We start from the raw sequence: 19,218 nt of genomic DNA on the forward strand, positions 1-19,218 counted from the left end.
ATAGGTCTGTAGCCTACAGAGTAATACGAGAAGAATGCAATTGCTGAATTTATGCAGATATTCTAAACTAGGTGTTTTGATAACTTTCAAATGAAGTAGTAGGTCCATGTAGAATAACCAACCTTTTACATAATACCATAGAAGCTGTGTTCTGCTAATATAACAATATGCACCCTTCATTTTTCATTGTCATTCCCGGTTGATACAGATACTGTGCCTATCAGCATTTTGTCTGGTGGTAATGGGGCTACCTTGGCAAACATGTCAGAGTGGTCATTCCTTCCTGTGTGGTGTCCTGTATACAACAGGAGTTCCCTGATTCTGGTGCAGAATACACAGATTTTCTCTCTCCCCATATTGACTGATACAATTCAATCCAATAATAGAAAAAGACAATTTAAGTGAAAGTGTTTTGTAACATTTTAATGCAGTGTCAGGTCTCTCTCCATTCAGAGACATTAGTATAAAGTCCGTCTGTCAGTCTGGACTTCATCTAGCAAGTCTCCTTGTGCTGGCTCCATACATGTTTCTGTGAACACATACAGGCATAGTCACTGTTCTATTAACAATGGCAGTTAGGATAGGTAATATCTGACATACAAACTATGTTGAAGTTTGAACACATCAGATAAAACCTACCCAATTAAGGTCTCCCCATCAAACGACTGAGGCTGCCGTCTGGCAAAAGCATCTCCAGTCCATCTGTAGAAATAGGCAGAGTTGAGGCAGAGTTGATCAGTGACACATGGAATGAAACGTGTTGCTATTACTGGACATTTATGCTGTACTGTGTTATTAGTAATCACCTCATTGTGGATGTTTTTGAGTGCCTGGTCTCTGCATCTCTGAACACATACACATGGTCACTGTTCTATTACCAATGGCAGTTAGGGATAGGTGATATGACCGTAAACATATACAGTCGTGGTCAAAAGTTTTGAGAATGACACAAATACTAATTTTCACAAAGTCTGCTGCCTCAGTTTTGATGAAGGCAATTTGCATATACTCCAGAATGTCATGAAAAGTGATCAGATGAATTGCAATTAATTGCAAAGTCCCTCTTTGCCATGAAAATGAATTTAATCCCCAGAAAACATTTCCACTGCATTTCAGCCCTGCCACAAAACGACCAGCTGCCATCATGTCAGTGATTCTCTCGTTAACACAGGTGAGAGTGTTGACGAGGACAAGGCTGGAGATCACTCTGTCATGCTGATTGAGTTAGAATAACAGACTGGAAGCTTTAAAAGGAGGGTGGTGCTTGAAATCATTGTTCTTCCTCTGTTAACCATGGTTACCAGCAAGGAAACACATGCCGTCATCATTGCTTTGCACAAAAAGGGCTTCACAGGCAAGGATATTTCTGCTAGTAAGATTGCACCTAAATCAACCATTTATCGGATCATCAAGAACTTTAAGGAGAGAGGTTCAACTGTTGTGAAGAAGGCGTCAGGGTGCCCAAGAAAGTCCAGCAAGCGCCAGGACCGTCTCCTAAAGTTGATTCAGCTGTGGGATCGGGGCACAACCAGTGCATAGCTTGCTCAGGAATGGCAGCAGGCAGGTGTGAGTGCATCTGCACGCACAGTGAGGTGAATACTTTTGGAGGATGGCCTGGTGTCAAGAAGCGCAGCAAAGAAGCCACTTCTCTCCAGGAAAAACATCAGGGACAGACTGATATTCTGCAAAAGGTACAGGGATTGGACTGCTGAGGACTGGGGTAAAGTCATTTTCTCTGATGAATCCCCTTTCCGATTGTTTGGGGCATCCGGAAAACACTTTGTCCAGAGAAGACAAGGTGAGTGCTACCATCAGACCTGTGTCATGCCAACAGTAAAGCATCCTGAGACCATTCATGTGTGGGGTTGCTTCTCAGCCAAGGGAGTGGGCTCACTCACATTTTTGCCTAAAAACACAGCCATGAAAAAGAATGGTACCAACACATCCTCCGACAGCAACTTCTCCCAACCATCCAAGAACAGTTTGGTGACGACCAATGCCTTTTCCAGCATCTTACCATTAGGCAAAAGTGATAACTAAGTGGCTCGGGGAACAAAACATCGACATGTTGGGTCCATGGCCAGGAAACTCCCCAGACCTTAATCCCATTGAGAACTTGTGGTCGATCCTCAAGAGGTGGGTGGACAAACAAAAACCCACAAATTCTGACAAACTACAAGCATTGATTAGGCAAGAATGGGCTGCTATCAGTCAGGATGTGGCAGAGGTCTTGAAAAAGAAGGGTCAACACTGCAAATATTGACTCTTTGCATAAACTTAATGTAATTGTCAATAAAAGCTTTTGAACCTTATGGAATGCTTGTAATTATACTTCAGTATACCATGGTAACATCTGACAAAAATATCTCATAACACTGAAGCAGCGAACTTTGTGAAGACCAATACTTGTGTCATTCTCAAAAATGTTGGCCACGACTGTACTATGTTGAAGTTTGAACAAGTCAGATTAAAACACACCTAATTCTGTTCTCCCCATCGACCACCGTTGGTCAGCAGGCAAGAGGAGAGGCTGGAGTTGAGGTCTTTGCCAAAGCCCCATTGATGGGCATAGCAGCATAGCTCAGCTTCTGGCCCCTCAAAGATACTGGTCAGTCACACACAAACACAGAGCACTGATTACATTATCAATGGTGGTTATGATTAGCCTGGAGGAACCAACCTGATCGCTACATTCACCTTTCTATTTCACTTCAGATATCATGAAATGTGAAGTGAAAAAGAATGGTGAACACAATGATCAGGCTGGTTCCACCGGGCTAGGTTATGCCCTATACATTCCATGCATCTAAGAAGTAGAAAATAAGCAACAAATAATGTCAGTTTACATAATTTGTTTCCCAATTGGGTTATCAAATGTATCAAAGTCATGAAGTGGGTTACCTTCTGTATTTGTACAAATGATGAGCCTGTGAAAGCTGTTGCCGCTGACAGGTGAAGGTTGCTGACCGGATCCTTGCCAACATGTGGCAGACTGTTCCATTCATAGGAATGCTCACAGAGAAGGCATGTTTGCATGATGCTGATGAGGGCCCCCTTATTGGTCTTTTCTATGCTGCATGTTTGGCTGCAAACTGGACATCTCACGAACAACTGCAGCAGGCAATCTTATGAGGTGGTGTTGACTGGGAGGGCCTGTGACTACAAGTTGTGTCTGCTTGGCTGGGGAATTAGCCTACTAGTTTATCAAGCCAGGTATTTTTTTAATACAGCTTTTCACATAGCACACATTACCTGTCGTTGTTGATGAAGCTGTCTGTCATCAGGGCAGTAACTCGGGTCACTATCAGAGGAGGCCTTATGATGGCGTGTCCTTTTCATAGGAGTCGAGGGACACTCAGGCAATAACAGAGTAGGTGTCAGAAGGGTACTTGTGTTGCATGAGACTTTTATTTGGAGGTCTTGCCAGACAAGCTGTAAAAATAGCATGTGAACAGTGAATTAAATGATTTTTGGAGGTCGCTAAACCATTGCAATCACATTGCTGGACATGTTATCATACTCACCTTTGCTCCTCAGGCTGGCACCCAACTGTGCACTTTGTCTAACAGAAAAACAGGGTTAATGATTGTCATCATCCCTCAATTATAAACATAGCTCGAGAAATAATGTAACCTCGTTTGGAAGCTAATGCTATGCTTTACAGATGTAGACTGACTGGCTCAAGATTGGATTCAGGCCAGTGACGCCGTTACACTACGCAACCAACTGTGACATGCTTTGCTATGGCCTGGGTTGGTTTGAGTTTGTTGCTGCTAGTTAGTACACCGTTGTAGTCATACATGAGTTAGCTAATACCACCATAGCTGCAACCAATATTTATTTGTGCCCTAGACATGGGTTGCACCTCGGGCGGCTAATGTGACTGTTTTGTCTAAATTACACTAACTTAAAGTGGCAAGGAAATACAATGACACTGCAAATAAATTAGTAAGAAACAACTTATTATGATGTTGTTAAATTTACTTTAGAGAGATGGCAATGTTGCCATTACTGTTCCTTGCAATAATGTTAGCTAGCTAAAATATGGACGTCCCCTCAATCTTAGTTAGCTGGCTAAAGTTAAACTGCATCTGGCGCCATCACAATCATGACAAAAGGTTTTCCTACTAATTATTTGCCGTCTTTTGAAATGTTATCATGTTTCTAAGCCAAATCCGAGTTGTATTGAGATAGGCTAATGTTAGCCAGCTAGGTAGCTAATTAGGTAGGTAGCTAGCTAGTTAGGTAGGTATATGTAGGTAGCTAGCTAACGTCAGCTATGCTAGCGATGATAGTGATAATGACTATCAAAATATACATAACCAGATACATGACCAACAGTCTATGGTCTAGCTACCGGTATACTCACCACCACTGAGGACCAACAAACTCCAACATCCTATTCCGCATGATAGGGTCCTTCGGCAGGGCATGCAAAACATAGTTGTTGGTTGTGCATCCTGCTGGAAGCATGCATTGCATGGTCAATCCGTATAGGGCTTTTCAGTCTCAAATGGCCGTGATCCTTTGAATGCGTTGAGGGCGATGAAACAACGGAGCCCCATTCAATAAAGGGAAGCGAAATGGGCGGAGGGGCGTTTTGAACGTGGAGCTTGGCAAAAGGGGGCATGATTTGTTGACATAATTGTAATCCAAACCCAACCTTAATTTACTTGTGACTCACTGAGGTTCCAAACTCTGTTTTAGACGAGACTGACTTTATGACCAAAATGATCAGATTTACACTTTGTAGTCAATTTTCACACTAGAATAAATGATGCCGACTCATATCGATGACAGGCCGTTTTCAAAGGAATTAGTAGTTTTTTGGGGGGCAGTCGAAATTTAAAGGACTAAATGCAGAGCTTCCGCAGCACAAAGATCCTTCAAGGCAAAACTCTCTAAAGAAGATAAGGTTAATAACCCTCCCATTATGTCTTTACCTGCAGTTTAGGGAGCCATCGGCGGGAACAGACAGGAGGAAGAGGAAGAGGAAAGACGGTAAGGTAAGGTAGGTGAGGAGGAAGTTGAGCGCACCAGTTGGGACAGGTATTGCATTGTGTGAGATCTGGAGGGAGATCAAGGTTGTGTTAATTAGGGCACACCATTGCAAAACGTTTCAATAAGATACAATGAATGTTTTGTGCCTATTATTTCCGTTTCGTGCCTATTGAACACAACCCAGGATACTATACTGTTACTAGGTAATATTATGGAATGGAGAGGTAGTATAGGTCTTAAGCGCATAAGCAGAAACATCCTAACTACACTTCCACAATCCCTGGCAAGCCTTGATAAGGACAGGTGCTGCCAATTAAGGTGATCGTCAGTCAGTGTCCCACCTTGCAAGCCGTGAGGTTGCTGGTTTGTTTGGTGGCCCCGAAGCCTTTCGTTTTGATTTTGAGTCTTTAATTTAGGCATGCCTGTTTGAAGTTGTCTTTTTTGTATATATTTGTTTCCGTCACTATCTTAACATAACAATCAGCTTGGGCTCGCCGACCCAAAGGAGTCAAGACAGAGCTGGCCCTGGACCTAAGGTAAGGTTGCGGTCTCCCTGGGCACATGTACATTCAACACCTGATCGCATATACTTACTTCTCACAGTTATGCACACACCCAGTCAGATTACAGAACAATTAAGCAAGCCTAGAACCCCTAGACTTAACGAGTCCAGTGTTAAAATTAGGTTGTCTAGTCGGTTCCATAACAGTAACCCTCACCCTTCCTTAGCCCCTACCCTGACAATAGGTGTAGGAGGTTTTTTTGGGCAGTCGGATAGAATGGGGAACACATTATTTTGTCTGTATATGCTACAGAACACATGTAAACTGCAATGTATCTCAGGTTCCAAATCTTTGCTATGAGACTCGAAATTGAGCTCAGGTGCATCCTGTTTCCATTGATCATCGTTGAGATGTTTCTATAACTTGATTGGAGTCCACCTGTTTTAAATTGAATTGATTGGACATGATTTGGAAAGGCACACACCTGTCTATGTAAGGTCCCACAATAGACAGTGCATGTCAGAGCAAAAACCAATCCACGTGGTTGAAGGAATTGTCCGTAGAGCTCCTAGACAGGATTGTGTCGAGGCACAGATCTGGGGAAGGGTACCAAAAAATGTCTGCAGCATTGAAGGTTCACAAGAACACAGTGGCCTCCATCATTCTTAAATGGAAGAAGTTTGTACTCTTCCTAGAGCTGGCCGCCCGGCCAAACTGAGTAATCGGGGGATAAGGGCCTGGGTCAGGGAGGTGACCAAGAACCCGATGGTCACTCTGACAGAGCTCCAGAGTTTCTCTGTGGAGATGGATGTCCTTCTGGAAGGTTCTCCCATCTCTGCAGGACTCCACCAATCAGGATTTTATGGTAGAGTGGCCAGACAGAAGCCACTCCTTAGTAAAAAGCAAATGACAGCCCGATTGGAGTTTGCCAAAAGGCACCAAAAGGACTCTCAGACCGTGAGAAACATGATTATCTGGTCTGATGAAACCAAGATTGAACTCTTTGGCCTTAATGCCAAGCGTCACATCTGGAGGAAACCTGGCACCAATCCCTACGGTGAAGCATGGTGGTGGCATCATCATGCTTTGGGGATGTTTTTCCATCGGTATGGACTGGGAGACTAGTCAGGATCGAGGGAAAGATGAACGGCGCAAAGTACAGAGAGATCCTTGATAAAAACCTGCTCCAGAGTGCTCAGGACCTCAGACTGGGGCGAAGGTTCACCTTCCAACAGAACAATGACCCTAAGCACACAGCCAAGACAATGCAGGAGTGGTTTTGGGACAAGTCTCTGAATGTCCTTGAGTGGCCCAACCAGTGCCCGGACTTGAACCCGATCGAACATCTCTGGAGAGACCTGAAATAGCTGTGCAGGGACGCTCCCCATCCAACCTGACAGAGCTTGAGAGGATCTGCAGAGAGGAATGGGAGGAACTCCCCAAATACAGGCGTGCCAAGCTTGTAGTGTCATACCCAAGAAGACGCTGCCAAAGGTGCTTCAACAAAGTACTGAGTAAAGGGTCTGAATACTTTTATTTACATGTCTAAAAACCTGTTTTTGCTTTGTCATTATGGGGTATTGTGTGTAGATTGATGAGGGAAAAAAACAATTTAAATCAATTTTAGAATAAGGTTAACGTAACAAAATGTGGATAAAGTCAAGGGGTCTGAATACTTTCCCGAATGCACTGTATTAGGTTACGAAATCATACTTTTTGGATGTAATGTTAGCTAATGACATGTTAAGCGGAAGACCCCACTGAACAATTCAGAACAATATTTTATAAATAATGAAGTGAAATTTCCACGCCTAAGTGCATTTTCACCCACTCTGGGCAGTGGGTGGTCACCCTATCCATTGATTAGATAGTCTCCTAAATATAATTTCTCTCTTTCTCTACTGGGTCTTAACTGGGTCCTTATGGGCAAATCAGTTATAATTACACATACCCAAGACCCGTGACAATCATATCAGATACGATTATTTATTTATTTATTTTTTCCGAAAAACTGTTTAGACAGTTATTTTATTTTCAGGACGGTTTTCATGCATAACCGGTGGTTACATGTTTATTTGTATATTTTTACCCCCTTTTTCGGATCAATTTGTCGGAGGAAACACTGTACAACTGGCGACCGAAGTCAGCATGCATGTGCCCGGCCCGCCACAAGGAGTCGCTAGAGCACGATGGGACAATGACATCCTGGCCGGCAAAACCTTCCCCTAACCCGGACGACGCTGGGCCAAATGGTGCGCCGCCTCATGGGTCTCCCGGTCGCGGCCTGCTGCGACACAGCCTGGGATTGAACCCGGGTCTGTAGTGATGCCTCAAGCACTGCGATGAAGTGCCTTAGACCGCTGCGCCACTCAGGAGGCCCTGGTTACACATCTATACGGTAATTGTGCAGCCCTATTCCCGACCTTCTTTGATTTGAGGGCTCCCCCCCCCAAAATATATACAATTCGCGATTGTTTATACCGATCTAAAATGCATATCTCCGCGATGCTTTAGCCTAGAAACAAACAGTAAGAGGAAGATGTGACATAACAATGGGAGTATATTTTATTTGGCATTCATGACAATCAGAAGCTGGGCCATGACATTCTAAAGTCGAGGAGTCAAAGAAATTGTACTTTGCTTGGGAAGTAATCTTTCACAATATGTGACTGTCACTCAATTGATCTATTCACTTTCTGTAAAAGAGAATATGTATAATTAAATAGAAATTTCATATACATTATCATAAAACATTTGGAAGCAGAATAACATTTGGGGAAATCAGGTCTAAAATTAATTGTATTTACTTTCACCATCATCACTATTAGCCCTTCACACTCGTACCCGTATACGGGATTGCAAATGGCAGATTTGGGCACTGATAAACGCCTAAATTGGAACGCATTGGCTGTAAATTAAGTCAAAATGTGCACTTTACATTTCCATATCATAAAACTCATGTCATACAGTGTCAATGTTTATGATCACTATGTACAGTTACAAGATGACATTGAGTCATACCCTGGGTTGTTCTGAACAGAATGTTCCTGTTTGTATTTGAGTAAATTCACCGCGGCACACACACACACCTGAATGCACTCATGACAGCATTCTATGCGCACCAAAATTATACTGAACAAAAATATAAACGCAACACGTAAAGTGTTGGTCCCATGTTTCATGAGCTGAAATAAAAGATCCCAGAAAGTGTGTTTACATCCCTCTTAGTGAGCATTTGTCCTTTGACCTGACAGGGGTGGCATATCAGGAATGTCCACCAGAGCTGCAGGAATGTCCACCAGAGCTGTTGCCAGAGAATTTAATGTTAATTTCTCTACCATAAGCCGCCTCCAATGTCGTTTTAGAGAATTTGACACTACGTCCAACCGGCCTCACAACCGCAGACGAGGTGTAACCAGACCAGCCCAGGACCTCCACATCCGGCTTCTGATGAAACTGAGGAATATTTCTGACTGTAATAAAGCGCTTTTGTGGGGAAAAAGTTATTCCGATTGGATAGGCCTTGCTCCACAGCGGGTGCGCCAGTTTCTCAAGTATGGGTGCCCAGTCATGTGAAATCCATAGATTAGGGCCTAATTTATTTATTTCAATTGAGTGATTTCCTTATATGAACTGTAACTCAGTAGAATCGTTGAAATTGTTGCATGTTGCATTTATATTTTTGTTCGGTATGTGATCGGTTTCCCTGAATTGCATTATAACTTAGCTGGTCATGTTGGCAATAGAACAAGCTGTCAAATGATGCCCACCTGCCCCCAGATTGCGATTTCTAATCGACCGTTTTTGGATTGCTTAAACAACAGTAATTGTGTGATGGCGGGGATGCAGGGTCGTGTTTAAAAAAAGAAATATATTATATATATATATATACATACATACACACACACACACACACACACACACACGTGTACTTGCTCTAGTTCCTCAATGAGAGCAAGCACCTTATAGTTGAAGAATCTTCTTTGAGTCAAAAAGTCATTAAAATGACTTAGGAACTATGCACACTTTGGAGAAGAGTGTGGCCATTTGGAGACATCAGTTAGCCCTTTCACTCAAACCCTTGTCATTTTGATGTCTTATGTTGCACTTATCCCACATTTTCCAGGAATATTCTTATCATGTTACTGAATGTATCCAGAGTATTTTCAGATTTCGTTATCAACAAATGCGGAAAAAAGTACAGTAAATGTAAAATGCACATAAATAACAGTGTAATGTTTGGATTCAGTCTTCTGTCAGGTGAACTGTTGTCCTCACCTTAAGTCTAATCATTTTCCCATAGTCTCCAAACTGTTCCCATTCAATTGCTGCCATGGTTATGCATATGCTTTTCATATTTCTTCTGTAAGAAACATTTCCATTTAGCCCTATCCATATAGGCCAATTCCCATGAGTGTAAAGGGTTAAATAGACTACCTAAAAGATGTCAAGAGTCTTGTTAAACTAAATAGAATAGCAGGAAATGAGCTTCAAAACAGAACATTTCCTAGTTCCCTCAAATTGAACAAAATCAAGCTGGTGGGTATTTAATATAGGCTCTCTCAATATGGGGGCTCTGGGGGAAAAAAGGTTGGGAACCCCTAATCCTATCTGATTACCCATGATTGGTGTTTACCCTTGTGCCCACGGAGTCACAGTGTCCAGTTTTATTAGGGTTCACAGAGACAGTGTGAGGAAACAGACAGAGGACAACTAGCCACCTAAAAAGAGTGTTGAAAGTATTGGAATGTTTGAACGTGTATGCATGCGGTGCTACTTGAGTTAGTGTAGTGTGTTTTCCTTGGCATGAGTGTCTACGCCCATGTCGTGTTCATTAGACTCCAAAGAGATGAAAACGGGGAGAGACTTTAACACGGAGCGACTACCTGGACAGAATGTTGTTTTCTGTTGCAAAATGTTTTTTTTATTCCTTTGTGTGTCCCAATTTACAATGCCCTGAGTGTAGGAGAGTCTAGACACTACAGTATTAGGGGTGCAAAGAAGTCAAGGTGTAAAGGTGAGGGTACTGACCGCTCAGTAGAGGCCTGTTGAGGCTGAACTGTTGGGGCAGGTCCTCGATGTCGGCGATGCGCTGGTACATAGCCCGGGAGAGGTGGTCGCCGTGGTACAGGCTGCCCAGGATGATGCTGGAGAAGTAGATTGGCTCTGTGAAGTAGCTCATAAGAGAGCCCTGGATGCCCACCACATTCCATCTGCAACAGAGATGTTGCATTAGTATACACAAGTACACACGCATGCACAATGACACAGAAACACACAAAGGTGCACACGCACAAATGCGTGCACACGCACACAACTTAGGAATGGGTACTCACTCTGAACGATCCAATTTCCTTTCTTTCGCTCTACATTCTGTGTTGTTACATTACCAGAGCCATCTTTCCCATCAATTTCCTTCCACACTCTCAATGAAGCATTTATGCCAATTGCCTTGGAGAGAGGCGACTTCCAAAAGGCAGACGGGAGTTAAAATACCATTACCAGACGACAGAAACGAGACCCTGACAAACAGCTCTGATAACTGCTGCTCCGCTCTCCTCCTGACCTGAGGCAGTGTGCGTGAGAGTGTGTGAAATTAAGACAGACTGGAGTCGCAGTCAGACAAGGCTAGGAGACCTCCAGTTTTCCATTAGACCTCAGCAGGGACATCTTCCATATGCAATGGGGGGGTTGATCGTTGGACTGTATCATTACTGTTGTTCCTCCTCTCATCCACCTGACTTGATAAACATGATTTAGCCCCTTACGAATAGCAGCCGGCCCCCAGTGGCCATGGAGGTTCTGGGGAGCACAATCAAAGAACCTAAAATCAGACACAAATATCACCGCTCTGTGTGCACATGCACACTCGCGTGCATGCACACAGACCCACACTTGAGTGTGCTAACGGAGAGTGGTAATGAAGCTCAAGTGATTGGGACTTTGAATGCCGTCACAATCAGTTGCTTTTTCAAAAGAAAAAAACAACTCTGGAGAGTAACACTTCTAATGAGGCCCTTTAACTTGCTGGGAACAGGAAGACCTAGGCCTCCATATAATGCCTTAGCGCCAGGCCAGTTAATCAAAGGAGAATGGTGTAAAAAAACACAAACCACAGGGAAAGAACAATGAGGGCTAGGTGAAACAACGCTAGTTCATTTAGCTAAATGGCCATTGCCGAGTCATTAATCATTCATTCGGAGATGGTAGGAAGTGCATTTCTTTCCTTTTTGCTGCCATGGTCATGTTGGGAGAGGATGTGTTGTGTAGAGAACTGGCGGGTAAGCCTGTTCTGTTAAGACACTTTCTATGCCTTGCTCTAAAATCAGGCTATACGCTAGGTTAGTGCACAGGCTACCTGTATACTGTCATCTTGTTTTCCTTTGACTCAGATCTTTTTGTTACATAGTATAATAATATCGACTGCCATTATTGCATGTTCAAAAACATTAGGCGTGTGACACTCCTGTTGGCATTGAAATTGGAGGAAGGGACTAGGAGGGAGAGTTAGGGAGTTGATTGCATCATACATCAACGGGGAGGGATAGATAGCTTTGCCTTGACTGTGGACAGTGAGCAGGGCCGTGTGGGCTGCCTGCGAAAATACCTGGGTTGGACCCCATCGATTCATCGATTTGCCTGAATCAAATGAGACTGGGCCTGACTGAAGTGAGATATACAGGATAACGCCTAGCAACTAAGTGCTATCACATATAAAACAAAGACTAACTGCTCTAGAAAACCAGCCCACTACGCAATTTTGCAATCCTCCATTATTCATTTTTACAATATTATTTTTGTTCTTACGCATTGGCAGAAATTTCTGCATTGTATCACAGGCCAATCTAAACAAAACTAGCTGAAAACACACAAAATAATTGCAATTAAAGAAGTATAACTCATACATAAACAGTATTTCAACCAAACCGCAATTAATCATGTATTAATCTATTCCAATGCATTAAAGAAGCAACGCAGAGTCTGCTAAATGGGTGGAAGTGGCTGATAGATACTCTACATCAATGCATTATGTGTGTGTGTGTGTGTGTGTGTAGGTGAAGTTCTGTAGGGGTAGGAGTAGATAAGCCACGGCACACTGAAGGAAGAATGTGTGTATGTGGGTCATTAGGCTTGACACTGCTAGCTCTATTACCATGCCATCACCACAGCACACACTGGCTGACATCACCGTAGCCCTATGGGTGAATTGCCCAACCTGTACTTACAGCAACTTAACGGACATCTTTACACAGATACTAGTAGCCTAACTATGGTTCATACAAGTAGGCCATAAAATATAGCTGTATCGACCACAAGAAGAGCTTACTGACAGTAAGGATTAAGTAAGTAATGGGCAAGAATTGGAGTCCAATTCAATTCCTCAATTGAAACAACCTGGACCACACCACTTATCGATACTACATGGTGTATCACAATCTTGTTGGCTTTGGGGGAGGATATTTGGTGAAAGAGATACCAAAAGGGGCCACAACGACCAGGTTACCTTGCGATCTTGTCACTGCAGGACATGGTGAGCAGCCTCTCTCCCTGCAGCACCCCGTCCCATGTCTGGATGGTGTTGCTGGTCCTCACAGGGATGGTCCCCTCCCCAGACTCTATTTTGGTCCTCAGCTGGCCCCGCGCCTTCCGGTTGGGGTGTCGGTCGCCTTGGTCTGTGGGAGGGGGGACAAGTACAAGACCGATGGATTAATCCTAAACCAGTTGCTTTCAGACCATGAATTAATGTATCTGATTTTGCCTTTAAAATGGATCACACAAAATCAATTTTCTTGGATGCTGTCAATAAGCTATTAAGGGTCAGTACCACCAATATGTATGTAATCCTGGCAACATGTACACTTACACAGTAGATTTTATTTTATTTGACAATTTAAAATACATAAAATGTTACACCAGGCAACAGATACATATAGATACAATTGTCGAGGATACATACACAAAAAAGTCAAGAGACTTGTTTCCATTGTGGTCCTCTAGGGCATGACACCAAATCATCTCAACAGTGCAAAGGATACAAAATACAACTTTAAATACAACTTCATTGTATTAATCAAAGCATTTCTAAATATTGGAATCTAATTCAAAACGCCAGCAGGCCTAATCAACTCACTGACTAATTGTACAAGAGTATTTCCTTTTGTGTTTCTCTGAATGCAGGGAAACATTGTGACAGAATAATTTTGGTGACATAAAGAGGGTGAGTAATCAGAGAGCGGGGTAGAGAGAGAGACATAAGAGCGAGAGAAAGGAGAGAGAGAGAAAGGAGAAGAGAGAGGAGAGAGAAAGGAGAGAGAGAGAGATGCAAAGAGAGAGAGGGAGAGAAACAGACCCACTAATTAATGTGAAATCCTAATTAAACGAAACCAAGCATAAGAGGAAAACATACAAAAATTAATTGAATAAAATAAACAAGCTCTGATATTGAATTCTCAACAAGCGTAAAATTTGATTAAAAAATGTGTCAGCCAGCTAAGTGAGTGGAATGGAGACTCTGACCCGAAGCTGAGGTTGATTGACTCTGGTTGTCAAAGGTCACTAAACATATGATGTCACCAAAGGGGACAGCCCTATATGTACATGTTCACTTAGCAGCAGCATTTAACCCCTTACACTCGTGGGAATTTGCCTATATGGATTAGGCTAAATTGAAATGTTTCTTACAGAAGAAATATGGAAAGCATATACATAACCATGGTAGCAATTAAAAGGGAACAGTTTGGAGATTATGGGAAAATTATTAGACTAAAAGGTGAGGACACAACAGTTCACCTGACAAGACTGAATACAAATATTACACTTGATTTTATATGCATTTCACATTTACTGTACTTTTTGCCGCATTTGTTGATAACAAAATCTGAAAATCCTCTGAATAAATTCAGTAACATGATAAGAATATTGTGGACTACAGGGTAAAAAGGAGGACTGAGCACGCCCCCATTCTCATTGACAGGGCTGTAGTGGAACAGGCTGAGAGTTCCTTGGTGTCCACATCACCAACAAGCTATCATGGTCCAAACACACCAAGACAGTCGTGAAGAGGGCACGACAAAGCCTATTCCCCCTCAGGAGACTGAAAAGATTTGGCATGGGTCCTCAGATCCTCAAAAAGTTATACAGCTGCACCATCGAGAGCATCCTGACTGGTTGCATCACCGCCTGGTATGGCAACTGCTCGGCCTCCAACCGCAAGGCACTACAGAGGGTAGTGCGTACGGCCCAGTACATCACTGGGGCCAAGCTTCCTGCCATCCAGGAGCTCTATACCAGGCGGTGTCAAAGGAAGGCCCTAAAAATTGTCAAAGATTCCAGCCACCCTAGTCATAGACTGTTGTCTCTGCTACCGCACGGCAAGCGGTACCGTAGCGCCAAGTCTACGTCCATAAAGCTTAACAGCTTCTACCCCCAAGCCATAAGACTCCTGAACAGCTAATCATGGCTACCCGGACTATTTGCATTTTAAAACGCATTCTATAGCCAACAGCCACGGGATGGTTTTTCACTACCGTTGAAACAATTTATTTGAAGTCTTCAATACATTTTAATATTTGTAGCTATTTTTTAAGTAAATACCTGCAGTCAACTTCTGCAATTCGGTAGGAGATAAAGATGATTGTGTTCTTCATTTCAACTGTCACATTATTTTACATTATGACGCTTATGTAGTTGAGCCAGTCACGTCTGTTTTTTTACTTCAATAGAGTGCTCAGGGATGTGCAATTACTTGACAAATAAAACTCAATGTACACTACCAGTCAAAAGTTTGGACAAACCTACTCATTCAAGGGTTTTTCTTTATTTTAAAAAATGTGTACATTGAAGAATAATAACACATATGGAATCATGTAGTAACCAAAAAAAGTGTTAAACAAATCCAAATATATTTTATATTTGAGATTCTTCAAATTGCCACCCTTTGCCTTGATGACAGCTTTGCACGCTCTTGGCATTCTCTCAACCAGCTTCATGAGGTAGTCACCTGGTATGCATTTCATAACAGGTGTACCTGGTTAACAGTTCATTTGTGGAATTTATTTACTTCTTAATGCGTTTGAGCCAATCAGTTGTGTTGTGACAAGGTAGGGGTGGTATACAGAAGATAGCCCTATTTGGTAAAATACCAAGTCTATATTATGGCATGAACAGCTCAAATAAGCAAAGAGAAACAACAGTCCATCATTACTTTAAGACATGAAGGTCAGTCAATACGGAACATTTCAAGAACTTTGAAAGTTTCTTCAAGTGCAGTCGCAAAAACCATCAAGCGCTATGATGAAACTGGCTCTCATGAGGACCGCCACAGGAAAGGAAGACCCAAAGTTACCTCTGCTGCAGAGGACAGGTTCATTAGAGTTACTAGCCTCAGAAATTGTAGTCCAAGTAAATGCTTCATAGAGCACCAATAATAAGAAGAGACCTGCTTGGGCCAAGAAACACGAGAAATTGACATTAGACCGGTGGAAATGTGTCCTTTGGTCTGGAGTCCACATTGGAGATTTTTGGTTCAAACCGCCGTGTCTTTGTGAGACGCGGTGTGGTTGAACGGATGATCTCCACATGTGTAGTTCCCACCATAAAGCATGGAGGAGGTGGTGTTATGGTGTGGGGTTGCTTTGCTGGTGACACTGTCTGTCATTTATTTACACTTAACCAGCATGGCTACCACAGCATTCTGCAGTGATACGTCATCCCATCTGGTTTGGGCTTAGTGGGACTATCATTTGTTTTTCAACAGGACAATGACCCAACACACCTCCAGGCTGTGTAATGGCTATTTTACCAAGAAGGAGAGTGATGGAGTGCTGCATCAGATGACCTGGCCTCCACAATCACCGGCTCTCAACCAAATTGAGATGGTTTGGGATGAGTCGGACCGCAGAGTGAAGGAAAAGCAGCCAACAAGTGCTCGGCATGTGTCGGAACTCCTTCAAGACTGTTGGAAAAGCATTCCAGGTGAAGCTGGTTGAGAAAAAGCAAAGAGTGTGCAAAGCTGTCATCAAGGCAAAGGATGGCTATTTGAAGAATCTCAAATATAAAATTTATTTTGATTTGTTTAACACTTTTTTTGGTTACTACATGATGTTATTTCATAGTTTTGATGTCTTCACTATTATTCTTCAATGTACAAAATAGTGAAAATAAAGAGAAACCCTTGAATGAGTAGGTGTCCAAACATTTGACTGGTACTGTATATCTACTGGATATTCCGAAAGTTATCCCACACTGGTCGATTCCGGGTCCTGTACTTTTTACATTAACAATATCAAATTATCGAGAAAAAAAATTGTAACCTGCACTTGCTGATGATACTGTGGTGTATGCTATTGCCCCAACGGTTGACCAGGGTCTATCCGAACTACAGTCTGCCTTCATTGTATTACATAAAAACTGAATTGACCTGAAATGAGTACTGAATGCAGGTAAAACTAAGTATATGTTGTTCTCTAGATCGCATAAAAATAAGTCTAATTTAAGCATATGTACTTTGGATGGTGTCCATTTTGATCGTGTCCGTGCTTACAAATATCTGGGCATCTGGATAGATGAAAAGCTGTCTTTTAAAAAGCATATTGATGAGTTAGTTAAGCTGAGAATAAAAATGGGTCCGGTCTCTCGCTAAATAGTAGAAAGCAGATTATTCAGTCGACGTTCCTATCGGTCCTACACTATGGTGACATCATCTATATGAACACAGCTGCCACTTCATTAAAGCTGTTAGATGCATTTTATCATAGCGCACTGCGCTTTATTACGGCTGACAATTTTAGTACTCATCACTGCATTCTCTACCAGAAAGTTGGTTGGCCCTCTTTGATGTCACATAGGTTGATACATTTCAATGTTTTCATTTATAAAGCCCTTTTACAAAAAGTCCCACTGTACCTAACATCATTACTCAACTTTAGAGACATGAGTTACCACACCCGGTCTCAGGGATGGCTAACTCTGGAAATTCCTTTGGTCTCTCCTGAGTTAGGTAAATCAGCTTTTAGTTTTCTTGCACCTTATTTGCGGAACAATCTTCAAAACGTTCTTACATTTGCTGTTCTGCTGCCTCTAGGGCAATTCAGAAAGCTGATTGAGGACCTTATTACAGATTTTTTTTTTTTTAAAGACCATGTTTTTCTTTCTGCTTGCATTTATATTTTGATGTGTTTATTTTCTGTAATTTATGTAGGACTCCTTGATAAAATAAAGGTAAATAATTACATATATATATATATATATATATATTTATTGTGGTATCCTGGGAGAAAAAGAGAGCGGCGAGGAGTGAGCCTACAGATGGAACGAAGCTCCCGGATGCACGGAGATGAATATGAGAAGAAGAACCAAGCCAACCCTAAGTTATTTTGTTGTTATGTTTATTTTTTGTTGCCTAGTAAAGTCGTGTTCTGACTTGAACCACCCTCTGTGTCCATCCCTGTGCGCTCAACCCAACAACACCCCACGGTTTACCACAATATATAAAACATTTTCCTTCAAAGAAAATACATTAGTGCAACACATTCGGCATAAAATAGCTTCATTTTCATTAGATGACAACAGAAGTGAAACAATATTTTGGCTGGCAGCCACACAAGTAAAAGCTTACAATGAAAAAGAAAGGTATTTTTTGCAAAAACGATGCATGGCCATCATGGTCTAATGTTTAAGCCTATCATAGAAAGAATGCAGCCAGCTACATTTCCCAATGTTTTGCTTAAAGGTAATCTTGCACTTTACAAAGAAAAATAGGCTGGCTACACCGAGAAAAGTAGCTCCACATCAGTCAGAGCACTGTCTGCTGATAGAATGCCCGTTCGTGAATTCTCATCCGAGTTTAGAAGTGCAACTGAGGCACAAAATTAGTCTGATGCCGAGCAGCAGTTACAATAAGAAGTATTTTAGATCTGCATTTACAAAACGCGACAAGATATTTCTGATGCGTTTTATCTTTTTTCCCCCCCGCGTGAAAAATGCAGATTTCTGCATTAACACAACCTCTAAGTTTACTTTTCTATCTAAGTAAGTGGATGAATTAATAAGGTGACGGGGCATCATATTGTGTTAGCTTTCTGCCATTTTTGAGAAGTCAAAACACTTTGGATGAGTTATTTTTACAGCTGCCACTGCTATCTCTGTTCTCGGGCTGTCTGCTCCTCCCCCCTCTTCTCCGAACAGAGCAGGCAGGCCCGTTGCCCTAGCGACTCCAGACAGACACAGCTTGTAGACATGCTGCTGGAGAGCAAGTACTGTTATTCCTACAGACAAGCATGCGTCAAAACTTTGTTAATTTGCTCAACGTCTCTCGTTCACATTTGCTTGTAAAATGTCCAGACTTTATGAGCTGAATTGCCCATCTTTGCAATTAGTTTATTTTCATTTGCGCTCATTAGCATATTTAGCTAGCACCTTCCATGGAAATTCACTATAACTTGTGCCAATTTTGTTAGCATTCTGGTAATAGACGCTCAATGGGCTTTAGATTTTTTTAGTGGTGCCCTGTTGTGTACTTAGCCGATAATACCGTAAATCCCATGGTGAGGGAAGGACGGTATGACGATATGAAAATCTGGATACCACCCGTCATCCTTGTCATTCTAGATCAAACATAGTGATCATAAATGTTGATACTGTAAATGACATGAGTTTTTAAATACGGAAATGTGAAGTGCAAATTTGGACTCACGGCAGTGTGGTTTGCTTCATC

The 19,218-nt window shown here is 42.2% G+C and overlaps 1 protein-coding gene across 2 annotated transcripts in view; it reads right to left on the reverse strand.

Moving 5' to 3' along the window:
- The window catches only part of LOC121536650 (double-stranded RNA-specific editase 1-like), a 174,461-nt gene that overhangs the window by 1,830 nt on the left and 153,413 nt on the right, over window positions 1-19,218 (reverse strand). For both annotated transcript variants that reach the window (XM_041844063.2, XM_041844062.2), the window contains 2 exons: window positions 13,009-13,177; window positions 10,536-10,717 (listed from right to left, as the gene is read on the reverse strand). In XM_041844063.2, coding sequence (XP_041699997.1) covers window positions 10,536-10,717; window positions 13,009-13,177 — 351 coding nt within the window. The remainder of the gene's footprint in view (window positions 1-10,535; window positions 10,718-13,008; window positions 13,178-19,218) is intronic.

This window comes from Coregonus clupeaformis, chromosome 23, assembly GCF_020615455.1.
Source record: "Coregonus clupeaformis isolate EN_2021a chromosome 23, ASM2061545v1, whole genome shotgun sequence".
NCBI classification, from domain to species: Eukaryota; Metazoa; Chordata; class Actinopteri; order Salmoniformes; family Salmonidae; genus Coregonus; species Coregonus clupeaformis.